At 35.3% G+C, this 17,989-nt stretch overlaps 1 protein-coding gene across 1 annotated transcript in view; it reads right to left on the bottom strand.

Annotated features, from left to right (window-relative positions):
- Positions 1–17,989, bottom strand: part of CCDC186 (coiled-coil domain containing 186) — a 62,512-nt gene that overhangs the window by 6,618 nt on the left and 37,905 nt on the right. The window contains exons 8-15 of the mRNA XM_036734940.1: positions 17,544–17,648; positions 16,721–16,819; positions 16,455–16,541; positions 15,375–15,517; positions 14,296–14,551; positions 12,788–12,977; positions 6,616–6,696; positions 175–385 (exon numbers count right to left, since the gene is read on the bottom strand). Of these exons, the coding sequence (XP_036590835.1) occupies positions 175–385; positions 6,616–6,696; positions 12,788–12,977; positions 14,296–14,551; positions 15,375–15,517; positions 16,455–16,541; positions 16,721–16,819; positions 17,544–17,648 (1,172 nt within the window). The remainder of the gene's footprint in view (positions 1–174; positions 386–6,615; positions 6,697–12,787; positions 12,978–14,295; positions 14,552–15,374; positions 15,518–16,454; positions 16,542–16,720; positions 16,820–17,543; positions 17,649–17,989) is intronic.

Genomic DNA, 17,989 nt, shown 5'->3' with positions numbered 1-17,989 from the left:
AAACCTAAAATTAATAATAATATTATTATTCTAAAATGAAGAACTAGGGCCTAAGAATTATTTGAGGATAGAGCTGTAGCTGATTACTTAATTTTACCAAATTTCACTTGCAAAATGTCACCTTTGCAATACTAGCTGACACTGTTGTAAATAATACAAAATCATCATACATACTTGGTTTTTTTCCTAATTTCTTCCACCAGTTGCTTTATATGATCCTCCATAAATTCAATCTTTTCATTTTTCCGAGCATGAGCTTTCTGCAGCCTTACTATCCTCTCAATCAGCATAGTCTTGTCCACTTCTGGAAAATTATCCACAGCCACAGAGGAGCCAGTATTTTCTGGTGATCTATCTTCTGTACTGCTCCGAGCATTAAGGGACCCTGAGCCAAAAATGGGTTCAGAAATGGGTCTAGTTTAGCATTATCTTTTACTCTGTTATTTTTCTCCATTTATTTAAAAATTTTCATTTAATATGCCCAATTAAGGCTTGATTGAAAAGTTCTAGCTGATAATGCCTAAAAATGGCTGAATGATCAGTCCCCTTAGTTCAAGGATCAGAGAGGCATCAAAAGGATCTAAATCTTTTTAGAACTATAATATGGGGATGGGAATATGGAAACAATTATAAACTTTGGGGGTAAAAACAAGTTTCAAATTATATAGAAGATGAACCACTTTCCAATAATATGAATTTAATTAAATAACATTTACTAAGCATCTACTATGTGCCACTACGCTAAGGGTAGGAGTTCAAAAGATAAAACTAATAGAGAGGACAATCAGGAAGGGCCTCCTTAGGAGATGAAATCTAAGCTGTGCTCTGAAGAAAGTCTGAAATTTTATGAGGCAGAAGTGAAGAGCCTTTGCATTCTAAATATGAGGGACAACTTGTTTAAAGGCACAGAGGAAGGGGATAGGATATCACATAGAAAGAACAGCTAGAGCAGGATGGCAGAGTTGAGGCAGGAATCCACCTGAGCTCTCTCAAATTCTCCTCCAAATAACTTTAAAAGAACACCTAAAATTCTGGGGTGGAAGAACCAACAGAAGATGAAGAGTGAAGCAATTTTCTAGCCTAAGACAACTTAAGAGGTCAGGAGGAAAGGTCTGTCTCACCTGGCAGGTGTTGTGGCACAGTGCAGTATAGGACGTGCCCTGGAGGCAGCTGCACTGGCAGCTGCAGCAGCTTCAGGAGCCTTCACCCTACAGATGGTAAAGGCATCAGACAACAGAGGCCCTTTTGCTGGCACTGGGTACAGGACCCTGTTGCATTACCCATCCATAGCTCTGGGCTGAGGTCCCAGGGAGAGAAGGAGCACAAGCACACTGGTACTTGTGGCCACCAAGGAGCAGGAACCCTGGTCAGCTGCAAGGCGGTGAAGGCCCTGGTGTCAGAAGGAGACCTAAGGCAGAAAGGAACACTAGCGCTTGCAGTCGCAGAAGATCAGGGGCCTGAGTCACAATTCCAGGGAAAAAAGGAACAACAGCATTTGTGGCTACAGGGTGAAAAGGTACCCCCTCCAGGGTAAAGACCAGGGCACAGACCAGGAGAGCAATGACCATATCTCTCCTCTTAGATCATACATCTTGGAAGAAGTAAAAATTTAGAGACCCACCAAAACTGGTTCTGAAAAAAGTGGCATGAAAAACCTGAAGCTTGGAACAGTGTTCCCTCCATCCTGGGAGCAGAGCCCAACTTCAACATAAAGTTAAAAGTCAAGAAGTAGGCTGGAAAAATGCACAAACGAAAAAGAACCTAACTATAAGAAGTACTGTGGTGACAAGGAAGATCAAGACTCAGACTCAAACTCAGAAGACAACAAATGTCAAAACAGATACAAACAAAGCCTCAAAGAAAAATATGACTTCAACAAAAGTGTATTCCTGGAAGAGCTCAAAATTTTTTTTAAAATCAAAGATTAGAGGTAGAAGAAAAATTGGAAAAGAAATGAGACTGATGCAAAAAAATATTATGAAAATAGAGTCAACAGCTTAAAGAGACACAAAAATACTGAGGAAACTAACACCTTAAAAATCAGAACTGGTGTACTGGTAAAAGAGGCACAGAAATACACTGAAGAACTTCTTAAAAAGCAGGCTAGGTAGGAATGCAGGGCTGGTTCAATATTAGGAAAACTATCAGCATAAATGATTGTATCAATAACAAAAACAACAAAAACCATATAATTATCTCAATAGATGCAAAAAAAAGCTTTTGTCAAAATACAATACTCATTCCTATTAATTCCTAGAAAGCAGATGAATACACAGAGCTTTCCTTAAAATAACAAGTAAAATAACAAGTATCTATTGAAAACTATCAGCAAACATCTGTAAAAGCAAGAATGTCCATTATTACCACTATTATTCGATACCGTACTAGTTATAGCAATAAAAGAAAAAGAAAGTGAAGGAAATAGAACAGGCAATGAAGAAACAAAACCACCAATGTTTGCAGATGATATGATGGTATTCTTAGAGAACCCTACAGAATCAACTAAAAAATCTAGTTGAAATAATTAACAATTTTAGCAAAACAGCATGATACAAACCCACATAAATCATTGGTATTTCTATATATTACTAAAAAATTCCAGCAGGAAGACATAGAAAGAGAAATTCCATTTAAAATAACTGCAGACAATATAAAATACTTGGGAGTCTATAAGCCAAGACAAATCCAGGAATTATATTAACACAATTGCAAAACACTTTTCACATAATCAGATCTAAACAAATGGAAACGTGGACAGGCCAAATTAATATAATAAAAATGACAATTCTACCTAAATTCATGTACTTATTCAGGGCCATACATAGTACACAGAGCTAAAAAAAATAATGTAATTCACATGGAAGAACAAAAGGTCAAGAATACCAAGGGAATTAACTTAAAAACCGTAAAGGAAGGTACCCTAGCAGTACTAGTTTTCAAACTGTATTACAAAGTGGTAAACATCAAAATAATCTGGTTCTAGCCAAGAAACAGAATCATGTATCAGTGGAAAAATTAGGTACACAATAATAAATGACTATAATAATCTGGTGGTTGATAAATGCAAAGATCCAAGCTTTTGGGACAAGAACTCGCTATTATGACAAAAACTGCTGGGAAAACTGGAAAGAAGTTTGGCAGAAACTAGGTATAGACCAACATCTCACACCACATACCAAGATAAGGTTAAAATGGGTACATGATTTAGACATAACAGGTGATATTATAAGCAAATCAGAAGAACAGATCTATGGGTAAGATAAGAATCTGTGACCAAACAAGAAACATGTAAAATGGGTAATTCTGATTAAATTAAAAAAAAAGTCTTGCACAAATGAAAACCAATGCTACCGAGATTAGAAGGAAATTTAAAGGAAAATAGGAAAAATTTTATAGCAAGTTTCTCTGATAAAGGCCTCATTTCTCAAATATAGAGAGAACTGAGTTTAATTTATAAGAATATGAGTCACTCCCCAATTGATAAATGGTCAAAGGATATGAACAAGCAGTTTTCAGACAAAGAAATCAAAGCATCTACTCATATGAAAAAATGCTCTAAATCACTACTGACTAAAGAAATGCAAATTAAAACAACTCTGAGGTACCACCTCACACACATCGACTGGCTAATATGACAGAAAATGCTGGAAGGGATGTGGAAAAATATTCCCACTGTTGGTGGAATTGTTAACTGGGCTATTTTGGAGAACAATTTGGAACTATGGTCACAAAGGGCTATAAAACTGTGCGTACCCTTTGACCCAGCAATACCACTACTAGACCTGTATCCCAGAGATCAAAGAAAAAGGAAAATGACCTACGATATACAAAAAACATTTATAGCAGCTCTTTTGTGGTGGCAAAGAACTGGAAATTGAGGGGATGTCCATTAATTGTGGAATAGCTAAAAAAATTGTGCTATATAATTGTGACAGAATACTATTGTGCTAAAAGAAATGATGATGCTCTCAGAATAACCTGGGAGGACTTATACGAACTGATGCAGAGTAAAGTGAGTAGAACCAGGAGATAATTGTATATAAAGTACATTGATTGTGAATGACTTAGCTATTCTTAGCAATACAATGATCCAAGAAAATTCTGAAGGACTTATGAAGAAAGATGTTATCCATCTTCAGAAAAAGAACTGGTGAAGGCTAAATGCAGACTGAAGCAAACTTTTTAAACTTTATTTTTGTTTTTTTGTTTTATTTGGTCTGTTTTCTTCTGCATCACGGTTAATAAGCAAATGTTTTGAATGATTACACATGTATTATCTTTATCAAATTGTTTGCCTTCTCCAGGAGGGTATGGGGAAGGAGACAGGAAGAGAATTTGGAACTCAGAATTTAAATAAAATGTTAAAAAAAATTTTTTACATGTAATTGAGAAAAAAAATATGAGAGGAAAAAAAAGACAGCTAGGAGGCCAATTTGGCACAATGGACAAAGTGCTGGACCTGAAGTCAGAAACACCTGAGTTTTAATCCAGCCTCAGACACTTACTAGCTATGTGACCCTGGGCAAGGCACTTAAACTGTTTACCTAAGTTTCCAGAACTGTAAAATGAGGCTAATGACAGCACCTACCTCCCAGATTCTTATGAGGAGAAAATGAAACACTTGTAAAGCCTCAGCAAACCTTAAAGTGCCACAGATATGCTAGCAAACTGAACAGAGTTCATGAGAGAGTATAAGACTAAAAATGTAGTTAGGAGGCATAGTGTAGAAGACTAAATGCTCAGTTGAGGAGTCTATATTTTATCCTTGAGTAAGCTCAGATGGCACAGTAGATAGAGCACCTGGCTTTTTCTGAGCTCAAATCTGGCCTCAGACATTTACTAGCTGTGTGAGCCTGGGCAAGTCATTTAACTCTATTTGCCTCAATTTCCTCATCTGTAAAATGAGCTGGAGAAGGAAATGACAAACCACTCCAGTATCTTCGCTAAGAAATGTTTGTTGGGAAAGAGGAGGAGCAGTAAGAAGTAATAATGATCAGAACTGTTACTTTTGCTAAAAAAGATACTTAAAACCACAATGGTACACTAATAAATGCTAATACTCACAATGCTTACTGTCAATTATTATAAGCTGTCTTCATAGCTTTTATTCATTTAAAAATTTAATTTAATGTCTGTACTAAGAGAAACCAGTTAAAAGTCAAGAGAAAAATTTGACAAATCATTTATTGACTAATAATTGTATTATTGCTCTCCTGTGTTAAGTATTAGGAAAAAACCAAAACTTTACAAACCTATATATGCATAAATACATGCACATATACATATATATATAAAATCTCAATATACTTACAAACATACATATATGTATGCATGCATGATTATGTATATGCACAATTTAGGGCAAATACACTGAAAAGAGAATAAAAAGAAAATAAGGAAATCACTGGTGAGAACAAAAGGGGAAGATGAGAAAAGGGAAGGATGAGGTAGGCAATCTATGAGTAAGCTTAAAACCCAGAGACAGTAATCCGAACTCAAGAAGCACTATGGGCAAGCACTGCATGTTGTATTCAAGCTCTGCTCTGAAGCTAGCTAGAGAAGGGGGACATTTAAGTAGTCAAGTAAGATACTGGTGTGACAGTTCAGAGAGACAACAATATCTAATTTGTGCTATAATGACAAATGGGAACTGGTCACAGGTTCAGTGTGAGAAAAGATGGGAGCTGTAAGATTCCTTCACACCCTATGCCAGTGACGTCAGGAAGATGGAGCGGCTGTCATCTGTAGAGACAATAAGTCGCTACTGTTCAGTCATTTTTCAGCCGTCTCCAACTCCTCATGACCCCACTTGCGGTTTTCTTGGCAAAGACACTGCAGTGGTTCGCTATTTCCTTCTCCAGATTATTTTACAGATGCAGAAACGAGGCAAACAGGGTTAAGTGACTTGCCGAGGGTCACACAGCTAGTAAGTATCTAAGGCCAGATTCGAACTCAGGAAGATGAGTGTTCCTGACTCCAGGTTCAGCACTCTATCTACTGTGCCACCTAGCTCCCTGGAGACAATACAGCTGTTGTCTATGGAGAAAAAAACATAAGAAAGGTAGCAAAACAAACTTTAAATCCAGTTTTAGTAATATTTGTATTAAAGTTTATAAACAAAATCTAGGACTAAGCCCTAAGAGGGAAAGAGGGAATTGGACACATATTATTATCAATAAAGTGATAAAAAAGAAAAACCTATGGGGAATAAAGGAAGAAAGATGATGATGGCAAATTTGTTCCTTATATCCTACATTAGAAAAATGTCCTGAAAATTAAGCTATAGAAAAATCGTCTGTATCTGTATATGATGAGGGATGAGTCAAACTCCTGTTTCTAGCAATATTTTATCTTCGCTCTTTTATCAAGGGAACTTTAAAGGCCTACTGAGTAGGTTTTGATTAGAGAGGAAAAGAGTCCTCCACTATTAATTTGTAATTCAGGTTGATCAAGGAACACTTAGCAGAATGCTTTTATGAACATAATTACAAATTGTGCTAATGATAAAAACTCATTTCAAAATGGACCAACAAAAGTACAAATTCTCTAACTTAATTTATTGCTTCTCTTTACAATCAAGAAATGATGATTAGTATTTTTTTTAAAAAAATTTACCTGATGAACTAGAACGACTCCCCATGCTACTGACTTCTTTATCATAGCTACCATTCTCAATCTGGTCTAATTTTCTTCGTGCTATATGGAAAAAGAAGAAGAGCATTATCTATAGTAAGTTTAAGTATTTTAACTACTGAGTCCTAACATCTCAGATTTGAGTAATTTATATAACACAGCAACTGTTAACCACACTCAACCAAGGATCCTAGTGCCGACAAACAGAAAATCATTGATATTGGATAAATAATTAAAAGAAGAGTAACTAATGCCAACCATTCACTTATAAGTGAAAATGCATCACTAAAATACATTGTATGGAAAAAATACCCACATAACAGAAAAACTGAGACTACATTTATATAATGAACAGATAATTTAGTTATTTAAGACAGAAAATTCATCACATTAATGAGAATTCCTTTTCAAAATTCCTTTCAAACATTTTCAGTATTTCAATACAACCATATTTCATTAGCGTAAGTACGCATTTCTCCTTATGTAAATACATTCATACTTATAATCAATTTATACTTCGTTATCCTGTGCAATTATTTTCTATCTATATCTTTGCAGAAATCACCCATAAAGGGCCTATCCTACACGCTAGAGGCCATGCAGTAGAACAGAAGCTCGTGAAGGCAGAGACTGTTTTCATTTTGTCTCAGTAACCCCAGCATCTAGATGAGCGCGTCACGGTTTAATAAATGCCTGTTGGATTTTAACGCCTCCCCTTTGGGTCTTAAACTTCTGTTGATATCAGTACACCACCTAGGTTGTCCATGTGCTATTCTTTATTCTTGCTATCCCATTCACCTTTTTTCTTAATACATATCTTCAGTGTCAATTGTTTATGCCATTTATTGCATATGCCAGTTATAATAATATGATGCTGCCCACTTAGACATAACTTATAGCTTTCTATGCCATTCTGCATAGTAGTGATTTCAAACCTTCAAGCCTCCTCAAGACATATTACACATTACTCCCATTTCACCTTCTTCTACTCTCCCTACTTATCGGACCTTGTTTCTTCATGCTTTACTGAGAAAATAGGGGCTATTTGCAATGAGTTCCTATTTCTTCCCTATTCTACGTCTCAAGACCTCAGAACATTACTATCTCCCATGCTCTCCTCCTTTATTCCTGTCTGATTTAAAAAAAAATGTCCTTCTTGTCAAAGCTCTTTTCTTATAAGTATGATAATTATAACTTCTATCAGATTGACCCTGTAATCATCCCTGCCCCCTCCCTCCCTCTCAATCTCTATCTCTCTCTCTCACACACACACGCACACGTTCAATCTCTACTTATCTACTGGCTTCTCCTCTGCAGCCTACAAACACGCCCAGCTCTCCCTGATCCTCAGGAAAATTTTCATTTGACCGTACCAACCTCTCAAACTAGAGAGAACAATGTGGAGAAGTTGAAACCAGGAAGACCTGGGCTCAATTACTGGCTGAGTGCTCTTGGCAACTTAGAGTATCTAAGCTGCAAAGAAGGAGCCAACCTGCACTGGTGGAGGGAATTTCCACACCTGGAAGTTCTACATACTAATGAAATGACAGATCCAGTCCCTATCCTTATGCTACATCCAAAAACTATTATCCCATTTTCTTTGATATGCAAATTTTCAGAAAAAGCTGTACATTCAGTAGGTTCCACTTCTCTATTCATTTACTTCTTAGTTGCCTTTTGTTAATCCTCTTCTTTCTACAGAATTTATGTTACCTATCTTCTACCTTACAGATAGATAATCTTTCCTCTGGGGTTTCACAACACAACTAATAGATTTTTTCCCCCTACCTGTATAGTTATATCTCAGTTTTCTTTGCTGGATCATTATCCAAGTCGCATCCCCTAATCATTGGTGTATCCCAAGTCTCTGTCCTGGTCCCCCTTCTCTTCCTTCTCTCAATTCTCATACTCTCAGTGACATTTCAATTGCTCCCCAGAGTCCAATTAACTTTATGCAGATCCAACAGTAGTCTTTCTCTATGCCTGTATCATTAAATGGATACTGGAAATTTCCCACAAGATGTTCCACATATACCTCAAACTCAAGTCAAAAATAAAACCGTTTCCCTCCAAACTCATTCCTTTTCCTAATTTCCCTATTCATGTTATGCCTTGTACCATCTGCCATCTTTCTAGTTATCCAAGTTCACAACCTTGGAGTTATTCTTGACTTTTTACTCTCACTTAATCATCATATTTAATCAATTACCAAATTTCATTGATTTTACCTTCACATATCTCCTATCTGTCCCATTCTCTATATCTTCTTCACTTTATACCTAAACTTTTGAAATAATCTCATTAAATATCTGTGTGTACAGTCTTTGACCTATACAATTCCTTGTCTACACAACTGGCAAGTGATATTCCTAAAGCACAGATCTTGCTGTGTGTCATTCCACTGCTCGAAATGCTCTAGTAGCTGCCTGCCTAATCACTAGTATTAAATACAAACTGTTACGTTTGACATTTAAAGTCTTTTACAATCTGGCTCCAGAATACCTTTCTAGACCTATTAGAAATTATTCCCCTTCACATGATTTACGTTCTGTCTAAACTGGACACTTGCACATCTACTAGCAGAGACTGTTTCATTTTCTCTATGTAGCCACAATGCCTACAACATTGAGTGCCTGGCATACAGTGTTCACTTAACACAAGCTTGCTGATCAACTGACTGATTTCTATTGCATTTTGGGTATCCATCCTGTGATGTTGATTCTTCTGAGATTGTGATAGGAATACTGGCTATAAATTATAGGTGTTTTGTGGCAGGGAACAGCTTTGGGATTCATTAAATGTACAATATGATCTCCAAAATATGATCTAACCCATTCTTTTCTTATTCAGTACTAGATCCAGATTATTATCCATCTGCTGTTCCTATCAGACATGTAAGTACTGGTGGACTAACTCAACAGGCTGTTTATCTAAGCACACACAATAATCTGAGTGATAGGCATTCTTCACATAACTGGTTCCTCTCATGTGATTTTGTTAGGCCAATTCCTCTGGAATGCCCACGGATGGAATGTACTGAGGTGTCTCTGCAGTGCTTGACATAATCAACACAACTTTAGGACAGCGCCTGGCCCACAGTAAGCATTTATTGTCGTTACTCAGTTGTTTGAGTTGTGTCTGACTCTTCATGACTCCATTTGGGGTTTTCTTGGCAGAGATACTGGAGTGTTTGCCATTTCCTTCTCCAGCTCATTTTACAGATGATAAAACTGAAGCAAATAGGATCGAGTGACTTGTCCAGAGGGCACAAAGCTAGTAAGTGACTAAGGCCAGATTTGAAACGAGATGAGTATTCCTGACTTCAGGCCTGGCATTCTATCTATTGTGGCACCAAGCTACCCTAGTAGGAACCTAATAAATGTTTACTGATTGACTGATTATGCCTTGCCTAAAGATAATAACAAGAGGACCAAAGAACAAAGTTATCATGGTGGTTCTACCTACCAAGAAAATTTTGTAGCATCTCCACATTTACAAGTAAAGCACCTTACTAGAGGAAAGCTTTTAGACCTCAATTTTGCTATATCGGATCAAAAAGTGTTTTGTAATCAGCAAACCATTTTCACAAAAAAGTTTAGAGAGGATGAACAAAGACCAAAGGTGAATAGTTGCTGACAGACTGTCTTCTTAGTCAGCAATTTTTGTTAATAGTGTATTTTTCCCCCTTCCTCTATTTTTCAATGTTTAATAAGGTGACTAATACTATTTATAATATTCCATCATCCTCATGATGTTTTGAAAATGAGTTTGTTATGTTGAACCGATGGTTTCCTTGTGTACCAGATCTCTCCGTCAGGAAGAGAATGAGCTTTTAGTCTCTTGGCTTCCTCACTGTGATGACTTTCTCATCAGTTAAGAGTCACCAAGAAGACGATCAGAGTAAATGGCTTTACTTTTATTTCTCATTTGTTTTTATAGTTATTTTAATAGGTTATATTGGAGTGGAGAAAGGGAGGTTGCAGCAGTAAAGAACTTTCCCGTTTCTATATGAAAAATGCCATCATATATGTGTCTCTAATGTTTCATCAGTTTTCCTTACTTTGCAGGAATTTAGGGAAGCGACTGGCGGAAAAGGTAAAATATCTGTTATCTGCACGCCCAGAGCACTTTGACATCTTTGATCACTGAAAGCACTGTTGAAGGAGGGAAGGAGGGACGGAGGAAAGGGAGAAAGGAAAGAGACTGATTCATCCATATTGCTACTGTTGGAATTGTTTTTATGGAGACAAAAACTTTCTTTCATGGATCTGGCTAGGCTCTGAAAAACTTTCCAAGAACCCAGTAGCCTGTTTCTCTGTACATGAATTGTTTTTTATTTTTTTTGGGGGGGGAGGGGGGGCCACAAAAGAGCTACATGCCAAAACAAAGAACAAAGGTATCAACGGCCTGTATTTCTGATTTAATTCTTAATTCTCCTGAGACCATATTTAGAACCTAAAATAGATTATAGGTACAGTAAGAGGTGAATATCCATTCAGGGATCTTCCAGCTTTTCTCAACATCCTTCCTATGACCACATTCACAGTTAAGTCACCAAGTATCAAGATAAGTATAGACTTCATTTGGAGGAACCTGTCAAATTCTTCAAAGGATTTCTCTATTTCTTGATCATTTGCAACAGATGCTAGTGCATAAAACAAAACTATCTACATAGAAGCTTTACCAGTTTCTTTGAGCACTGCAAAAACATGATCAAATGTGCTAAGTGATCAAATTTCTTGTTGTGCTTGAGTGCATGATGGACTGAGATACTCTTCAATTTAACTAGAACTTCTTTGTCTTTTGGTTTCATTTATGTGTTGATATGGTTCAGTTCCTCTAGTGGTAACAAACTCATTGTTTGGACAAGGATCCTACACTTAAAGTAGCAACATTTAATGTTTTAAGAGCCTAACCTCTAAAAATTAGCATCCTCTACCTAACTTTTCCACCACTGTGCCACAGAAACAGGAGAAGGAACTTATGGTTAAAAGCCCCTTTGTATATTTCTCTGTTTCAAACATTCCCATGTTCACAGAATTCATGATATATTTGGCCAACCTGATGATGAACCATTCCATATTTCATGAGTCCTAAGGCATACAGACAATTTGCTAACCAGGACTGCACTGAAAGCCTTTTCAACTTGGGGGAATTGTCCAAAGCATGTACTGGCATGGACTTGAAGAATGCAGGGTCATGTAAAACTAAAATCAAGCAATCTACTGGTACACTAGTTCTTAAATATGTATTTTTAGCTAGCAAACAATTCTAACTTGTTACCATCTTGTTTTAGACAGTATGAGTTTGGTGACAAAATATATTTTTTGCTTGGGGACCAGTCTAGCTAAATTTAGAGAAATTCACCACTTGAAGGTTGGCCACTAGATGATATGGATAATTTTTGGCCACAGCAACTCAGTATTTTATACTTGGGCACAGAAGAATTATGTGGACGAAGAACCCACGCCCCAAAACCATAGGTCCTCAAAGCACCAAAAAATATTCAATGCAAAAGAGGCAGTATAGTATACTGCAAAGAGTAAGACTTAGAGCTGGGAGACAAGACTTAAATTCTGACTCTCTTAACTAGTAATATGGTCCTAAGTAGTTCCTTATATATAAAATGAGGTCAAACTACAAAATGGTGAAGGTCCTTCTCAGCTCCAAAATACTAGGATTCTACTAATAAATGCTTTGCGGGACATACTTATCTTGGATAACCCTGGAACTGGGAGAACAAGTTAGCAAATCAATTTGATAACATCAAATTAAAAAGAGACTACAAATTATAAGAGAATACAGTTTTGTAGAGAAGCAGTACAGCATAGTACATAGAGTTAAACTTGGAGTCAAGAAAGCCTGGGTTCAGGTCCCATCTTTGATACTCTAGGCATGTTACTTAACTTTTCAGTCACCAAGGCAACACTCTTAAGATTTCAAGTAGCAAAAAATGATGCTATTATGCTGTGACAGAAGTGGCTCCTCACAAGCTACTCCCTAAATTAATGAAAGCAAAGATCTAGCCCTTGCTATCCCCAAAACAGTTTTACAATTGAATGTTTTAGAATCTACTAGGAAAGAGTTGATTCTCATAAAATCTTCATAAATAAAAGCAATACGAATAAAAAAATTGACATGGAAGAAGCTCAACCTTGCTGAAGTTGCTTGGTAAGATCCTTGAGGTTTGAAGCATGTTTACGTCTTTGGGTAACTAATTCATCTTTCAGTTCTTCAACTTGAGTATTTAAAGCTTTTAATTCTGTTTGTCTAGAAGTCAGTTCAGCTTGCAAAGCATGGCTTTCATTCTTTCGAAGTTCTTCTTCTTTAAGTAACCTACTTTCCTGAATACAAAGCAAAGGTAAAGTAAAAGTGATGAGTTATAATATATACCTCTATTACTATTAGTGCTAATGGTTTTTCCACTCTTAAAAACTGCAAACTTCTTGAGAATTAAAGCTTTTTCTCCTACCATGTTTCATTTTTGACCATGTCTAATATAACACTATACACAAAAATGGTAAATTCAAAGATTTCAATTTTTTACTCTAACTCGCTATTGACTGGAGAATTGCAAATGAAAACATTTCTGAGGTACTACCGCATACCTATTATTAGGTTGGACATAATAGGACAAAAAAGGTAAATGACAAATGTTGGAAGGCATGTGGGGAAAATGAGACATTAATGCACAGTTGCTGGAGTTGTGAACTGACTCAACCATTCTGTAGAGCAATTTGAAACTATGCCCAAAGGGCTATAAAACCACGCATATGCTTTGACCTAGCAATACCATTGCTAGGTTTATATCCCAAAAGAGATAGAAAACAAAAAGGAAAAGGACCTATATATACAAAAATATTTATAGCCCCTCTAATCTGGGGACAAAGAATTAGAAATTGAGAGGATGCCCATCACCCGGGGAATGGCTAAACAAACTATGGTACGTGATTATGATGGAATCCTATTGTACTATAAGAAATGATAAGCAGGATGTTCAGAAAAACCTAGAAAGACTTACATGAACTGATGCAAAGTGAAATGTACTGTGCACAAAGTAACAGCAATAACGTAAGATGATCAGCAGAGAATGACTTAGCTATTCTCAGTAATACAATAATCCAAGACAATCGTGAAGGACTTAAGATGAAAAATGCTATTCATCTCCAAAGAGTGATGGTGTCTGAACACAGATTGAAGTATACTTTTTTTTTACTTTGTTTGAAAAGCAAATATTAAAAATTGTTTTTACAAGTAACTGGGTAAAAATAAAATACTAAATAAATTTTTAGAAAGATTTCAATTTTTTTTTTAAAGAAACAATTCATAAAAACATTCAAATGCTGTGAAATTTTTTAGAAAACCGGAAACTACTGCACAGATTTAAACAACATAAAACACATAATTACTCTGGACAGGACTGAAAAAAATCTTAATTTTCTTTTCCATAAAAAAAAAAAATGGTACCTCCCTCCCCCAGTGTGGTTTTGCAGGAAGTCAAGTTACAAAAAAAAAAAAAAAAATTAAAAAAAACATATAATAGCTCAAAATGAATGGCAAGTACATGATCTTAATGGATCTTAAGATAGAACATTAATGCTGACTTATCAATCCCTTTCTGTTCTCCATTATCTTAGTTTAAAAAATTAACTTTATACTTACCAAATCAGTATTAGTCTGTCTCATGTGTTCACAATGACTCTGTAACTGACTTGCACTACAGGAGAGTTTATCAAATTGTGACTGTAAAGAATTGGATTCGGATTGAAGTTGGGCATTTTTACTAGTTAATTTTTCTGTAAATAACAACAGTTCAGATTCTCTTTTTCTACTGCCTTCAATGTCTTTCTGTAGGTCATTAATCAAAGAATTCAGACTTCCCACTTCTTCAGACAAGTTTTCAATTTCTTGTTTACCTCTAAAAAAAAGTGCCATTAATGAAAAAATGTAGAAAGATTGCTAAAAGACACTGATTGTTCTTAAAATTTTTATCCAACATAGAGCTCTATCAAGGTCAAATAATAAGCCAATCAGTTTTTCAGATATTCTTAAGGAAAAGATTATGTACTTATACTAGTGTTAAAAAGACAAGGAACAAATAAAAATATAAAATCATGCTGCCATACAAATAACTACTACAGTCGTTACCTAAAAATACAATTTTAATCTTAGCTTTTGTGGACAGAAAATTGGATCTTAAGTCGGGAAGACCTGAGTTCAAAATGGCTTCAAACACAAATTATGTCTGTGAGCAAGATATTCTGTCTGCCCGTCATCTGTAAAATGAGGATGACAATAATAGCACCTACCTTTTCAGGGCTGTTGTGAGGACCAAGTGACAAAACATGTAAAGCATTTTGCAAACTTTAAAATGCTATATAAATGCTAGCTATCATCATCATCATCATATTATTATTACATAAAAACTACAAGAAACTTCTAAAACACTCTCCTAAAAGAGTTCAAAAGAAGGCAAGAATTTTAGAAATTATTTTGACTTATGGTACCTCACAGTAAGAAAAAATTGATATAACTAAGGGATAGACATGGAAAACACTGATGAATCTATAAGTGTTACAAATTAAAATTTACAGGATACTCATTTTAAGTAGAGTTGACCTATGTTGTTTCTGAAAATGTTCATTTCACTTAATTGATTTCTATTCAGTAATTATAAAATATATCCTACAAATGGAAAAAAATCTAATGATAAATACAAATAAAAGTTTCTTATTTAATACCTTTGAAGCTGGTCCTGTAACTGCTCTACCATTTTAACTTTATCCAACAAATTCTGAATTTCAGCTTTTTGGCGATTAATAATCTCTTTATATTTGGATAATTCATCTTCTGTTCTTAATCGTTCATCTTCTAGACACTTCACCTGCCAAATAAGCATGTTATATATTCCTTTGTTTCTTATAAAAATTCACTGTAGTGATGATATATTAATATCCTATAAATACTCAAGGCAGTGTGGTATAGTTGTGAAAAAGAAAACAAAAGGAGGAAAGAGATAAGGATTCTAGTTTCATTTCTATCATTAACTACTACCTATGTCATTTTTTTTTTTTGGCAAATCACTTAATCCCCAATTGTTTCCTCATCTCTAAAAAAAGCATTAATACTTGCCCTACTCAAAGAACTGTACAGTGAGACTCAAATGAAATAATGCATATGAAAATACTTTGAAGTTAAAGTGCTATATAGATTAAAGACGGAGTATTTTGAAAGGGTAGATTAATTTTGAAAAGGAATAAATAGGATGCATATTGGAGGAAAAAGTTAAATTATTTTTAAAAAGCAGGTATATAGATAATATATATTGGATTTGCCAGACCATCAGAAATTAAAGTGGCATTAACATATCCAGGGGAATTGTAGCAAAGGATCTTTCTGGTCTTAATGATAATTTTTTCCCCTACAACTATTAAGGGCTCAGGGACCTTACCAGTTGACTGCCTATCAACACTGTTTCTAAGTCAAATGCCTAAAACCAAATCATTAATATTATATATTGTCTTAAGTGGGTTTTGAAATGGGTATAATATTCTAAAAAACACTAATGGCAAAACTTTAAACAAGCACAGAACAGGATCGTATTTCATTTTTCAGGAACTCCTATTCTGCCATATAATTATGTCTCCCCAATTCTCACCTCTCTTCCAACCCATTTCGTACAGGGGTGCAGAATGTGTGGCCTCAAGGCCACAGGTTCCCCATCCCTACAAAGCAATCAATCAAGCAAACAAGTTTCATGGTCAAAATTTAAAATGTTACTTTATTCTCTTCTTGGCCCAATGATAACTAATTGCAATTACCTTTGTTCTTAGTGTTCGTAGCTCATCCATACCCTCCTTAAATGTCCTCTTCAAATCTTCTAGTTCTTTTATTTTGGCATGATGCATCTTGTAAAATTTTAAAAAGGAGATCACAATATAATGTTATCCATCACGAATCAACTAACTTGCCCCAAACACTTTGCTTGCTCTTTGCAGTGGGCAGAAACCATTTTTGCAAAGGAAGCTGTCCTGACTTTCTGCATTTGTTATATGGTAGAAGGTATGTACAGAACATAAGTATTCACCTCTAGCTGATCAGATTTTTCCTGCATTTGTTTTTCTAGTTCTCCTTTTGTGACTTTGAGCTTTGCATCTAGCTCATTTGATTTAATTTCTTCTGACTCCTGGTGGAAGAGAATAAAAAGAAAAAACAAGAAATTTAACTTCTAAGTTTCACACTTTCAAAAGTATAAAAAGCTTTGCCCTTATATTTGTTATCTGTTAAATACTTTAGCTGTAAGTACACTGTAAAATTTAGCTAACGTAGTGCCTATTCTACAAGATACCAACAAATAGAATTTTTACAGAATTTAGGGTTTACATATACTTTATAGACATCTCATTGGATCCTTGTAAAAGCCCTGTGAAGTAGGTGTTATTATCACCTTTTCTTAATAAGTAAACTAAGCCTGAAAGAGGTTAAATGATTTGCCAAGGGTCACACAACTAAGAGATTACAAGTAGGATTGAAAACCCCAGATTGCTGCTTCCAAGTTGAATGCTCTTCACTCTACCATGCTGCCACTACATGGAAACAGTCGAGATTAGCACTGAAACATTTGTATGAAATTTTCAGATTAAAAAAAATTGTTTTAAAGAATCTTGTACATTCTTTACTTCAATTTTTTCTCTAATATTTTGTAGTGTTCATAGCTCATTTAGTTTTCTTTTCCCAAGAATTTTCTGAAGAGCAACTTTATTTCCTAGGGGACATTAACATAAAGAAGAGCCTATTTTATTGGAAAATTCCTGCAGAAATACATTCAATATACAACCATAAAAAGCTTGAAAAAAAGGAAAGAATATTGTTAATTTGCTTTATTTGGCTAGTTAAAAAGTAATGCTTACTTGATATGCTTTTATCATTTCTTGACAATTTTTCCGTATTTGATCTGCCTCTTCTTTGGATTGAGTTAATTTTATTGTTGTTTCTTTAAGTTTATCTTTGGTTTCCTGAAATGAAAAAAGACAAACCAAACAAAAAGAATGCTAATAAAGTTAAATGAAAAAGCACTGAATGAGAAGTTGGGAGGCCTACAGTTTAGCCCAGCCAGATTCTGCAATATTCTATTAGCTTTGTGACCCTGAGAAAGTCAATTAAATGGTCTGGGTATCTATTTCCTTGTCTAGGGGCTGGATCAGATAATCTTTAAACCCCATCCAGTGCCAGCATTACATTATTCTAATGTTTAATTTCACAAAGATCTCAGTTAAAATTGGAATGAATATTTATACATTCAAAAGTTAATTTGTGAATTATACCATTCATTTAAGAGCTATGTCCTTAATTCTGA

This window comes from Trichosurus vulpecula, chromosome 8 (assembly GCF_011100635.1).
Source record: "Trichosurus vulpecula isolate mTriVul1 chromosome 8, mTriVul1.pri, whole genome shotgun sequence".
In the NCBI taxonomy this organism is placed as follows: Eukaryota; Metazoa; Chordata; class Mammalia; order Diprotodontia; family Phalangeridae; genus Trichosurus; species Trichosurus vulpecula.
The sequence above is the reverse complement of the archived record's forward strand: the minus strand, read 5'-3'. Positions and strand labels throughout refer to the sequence as shown.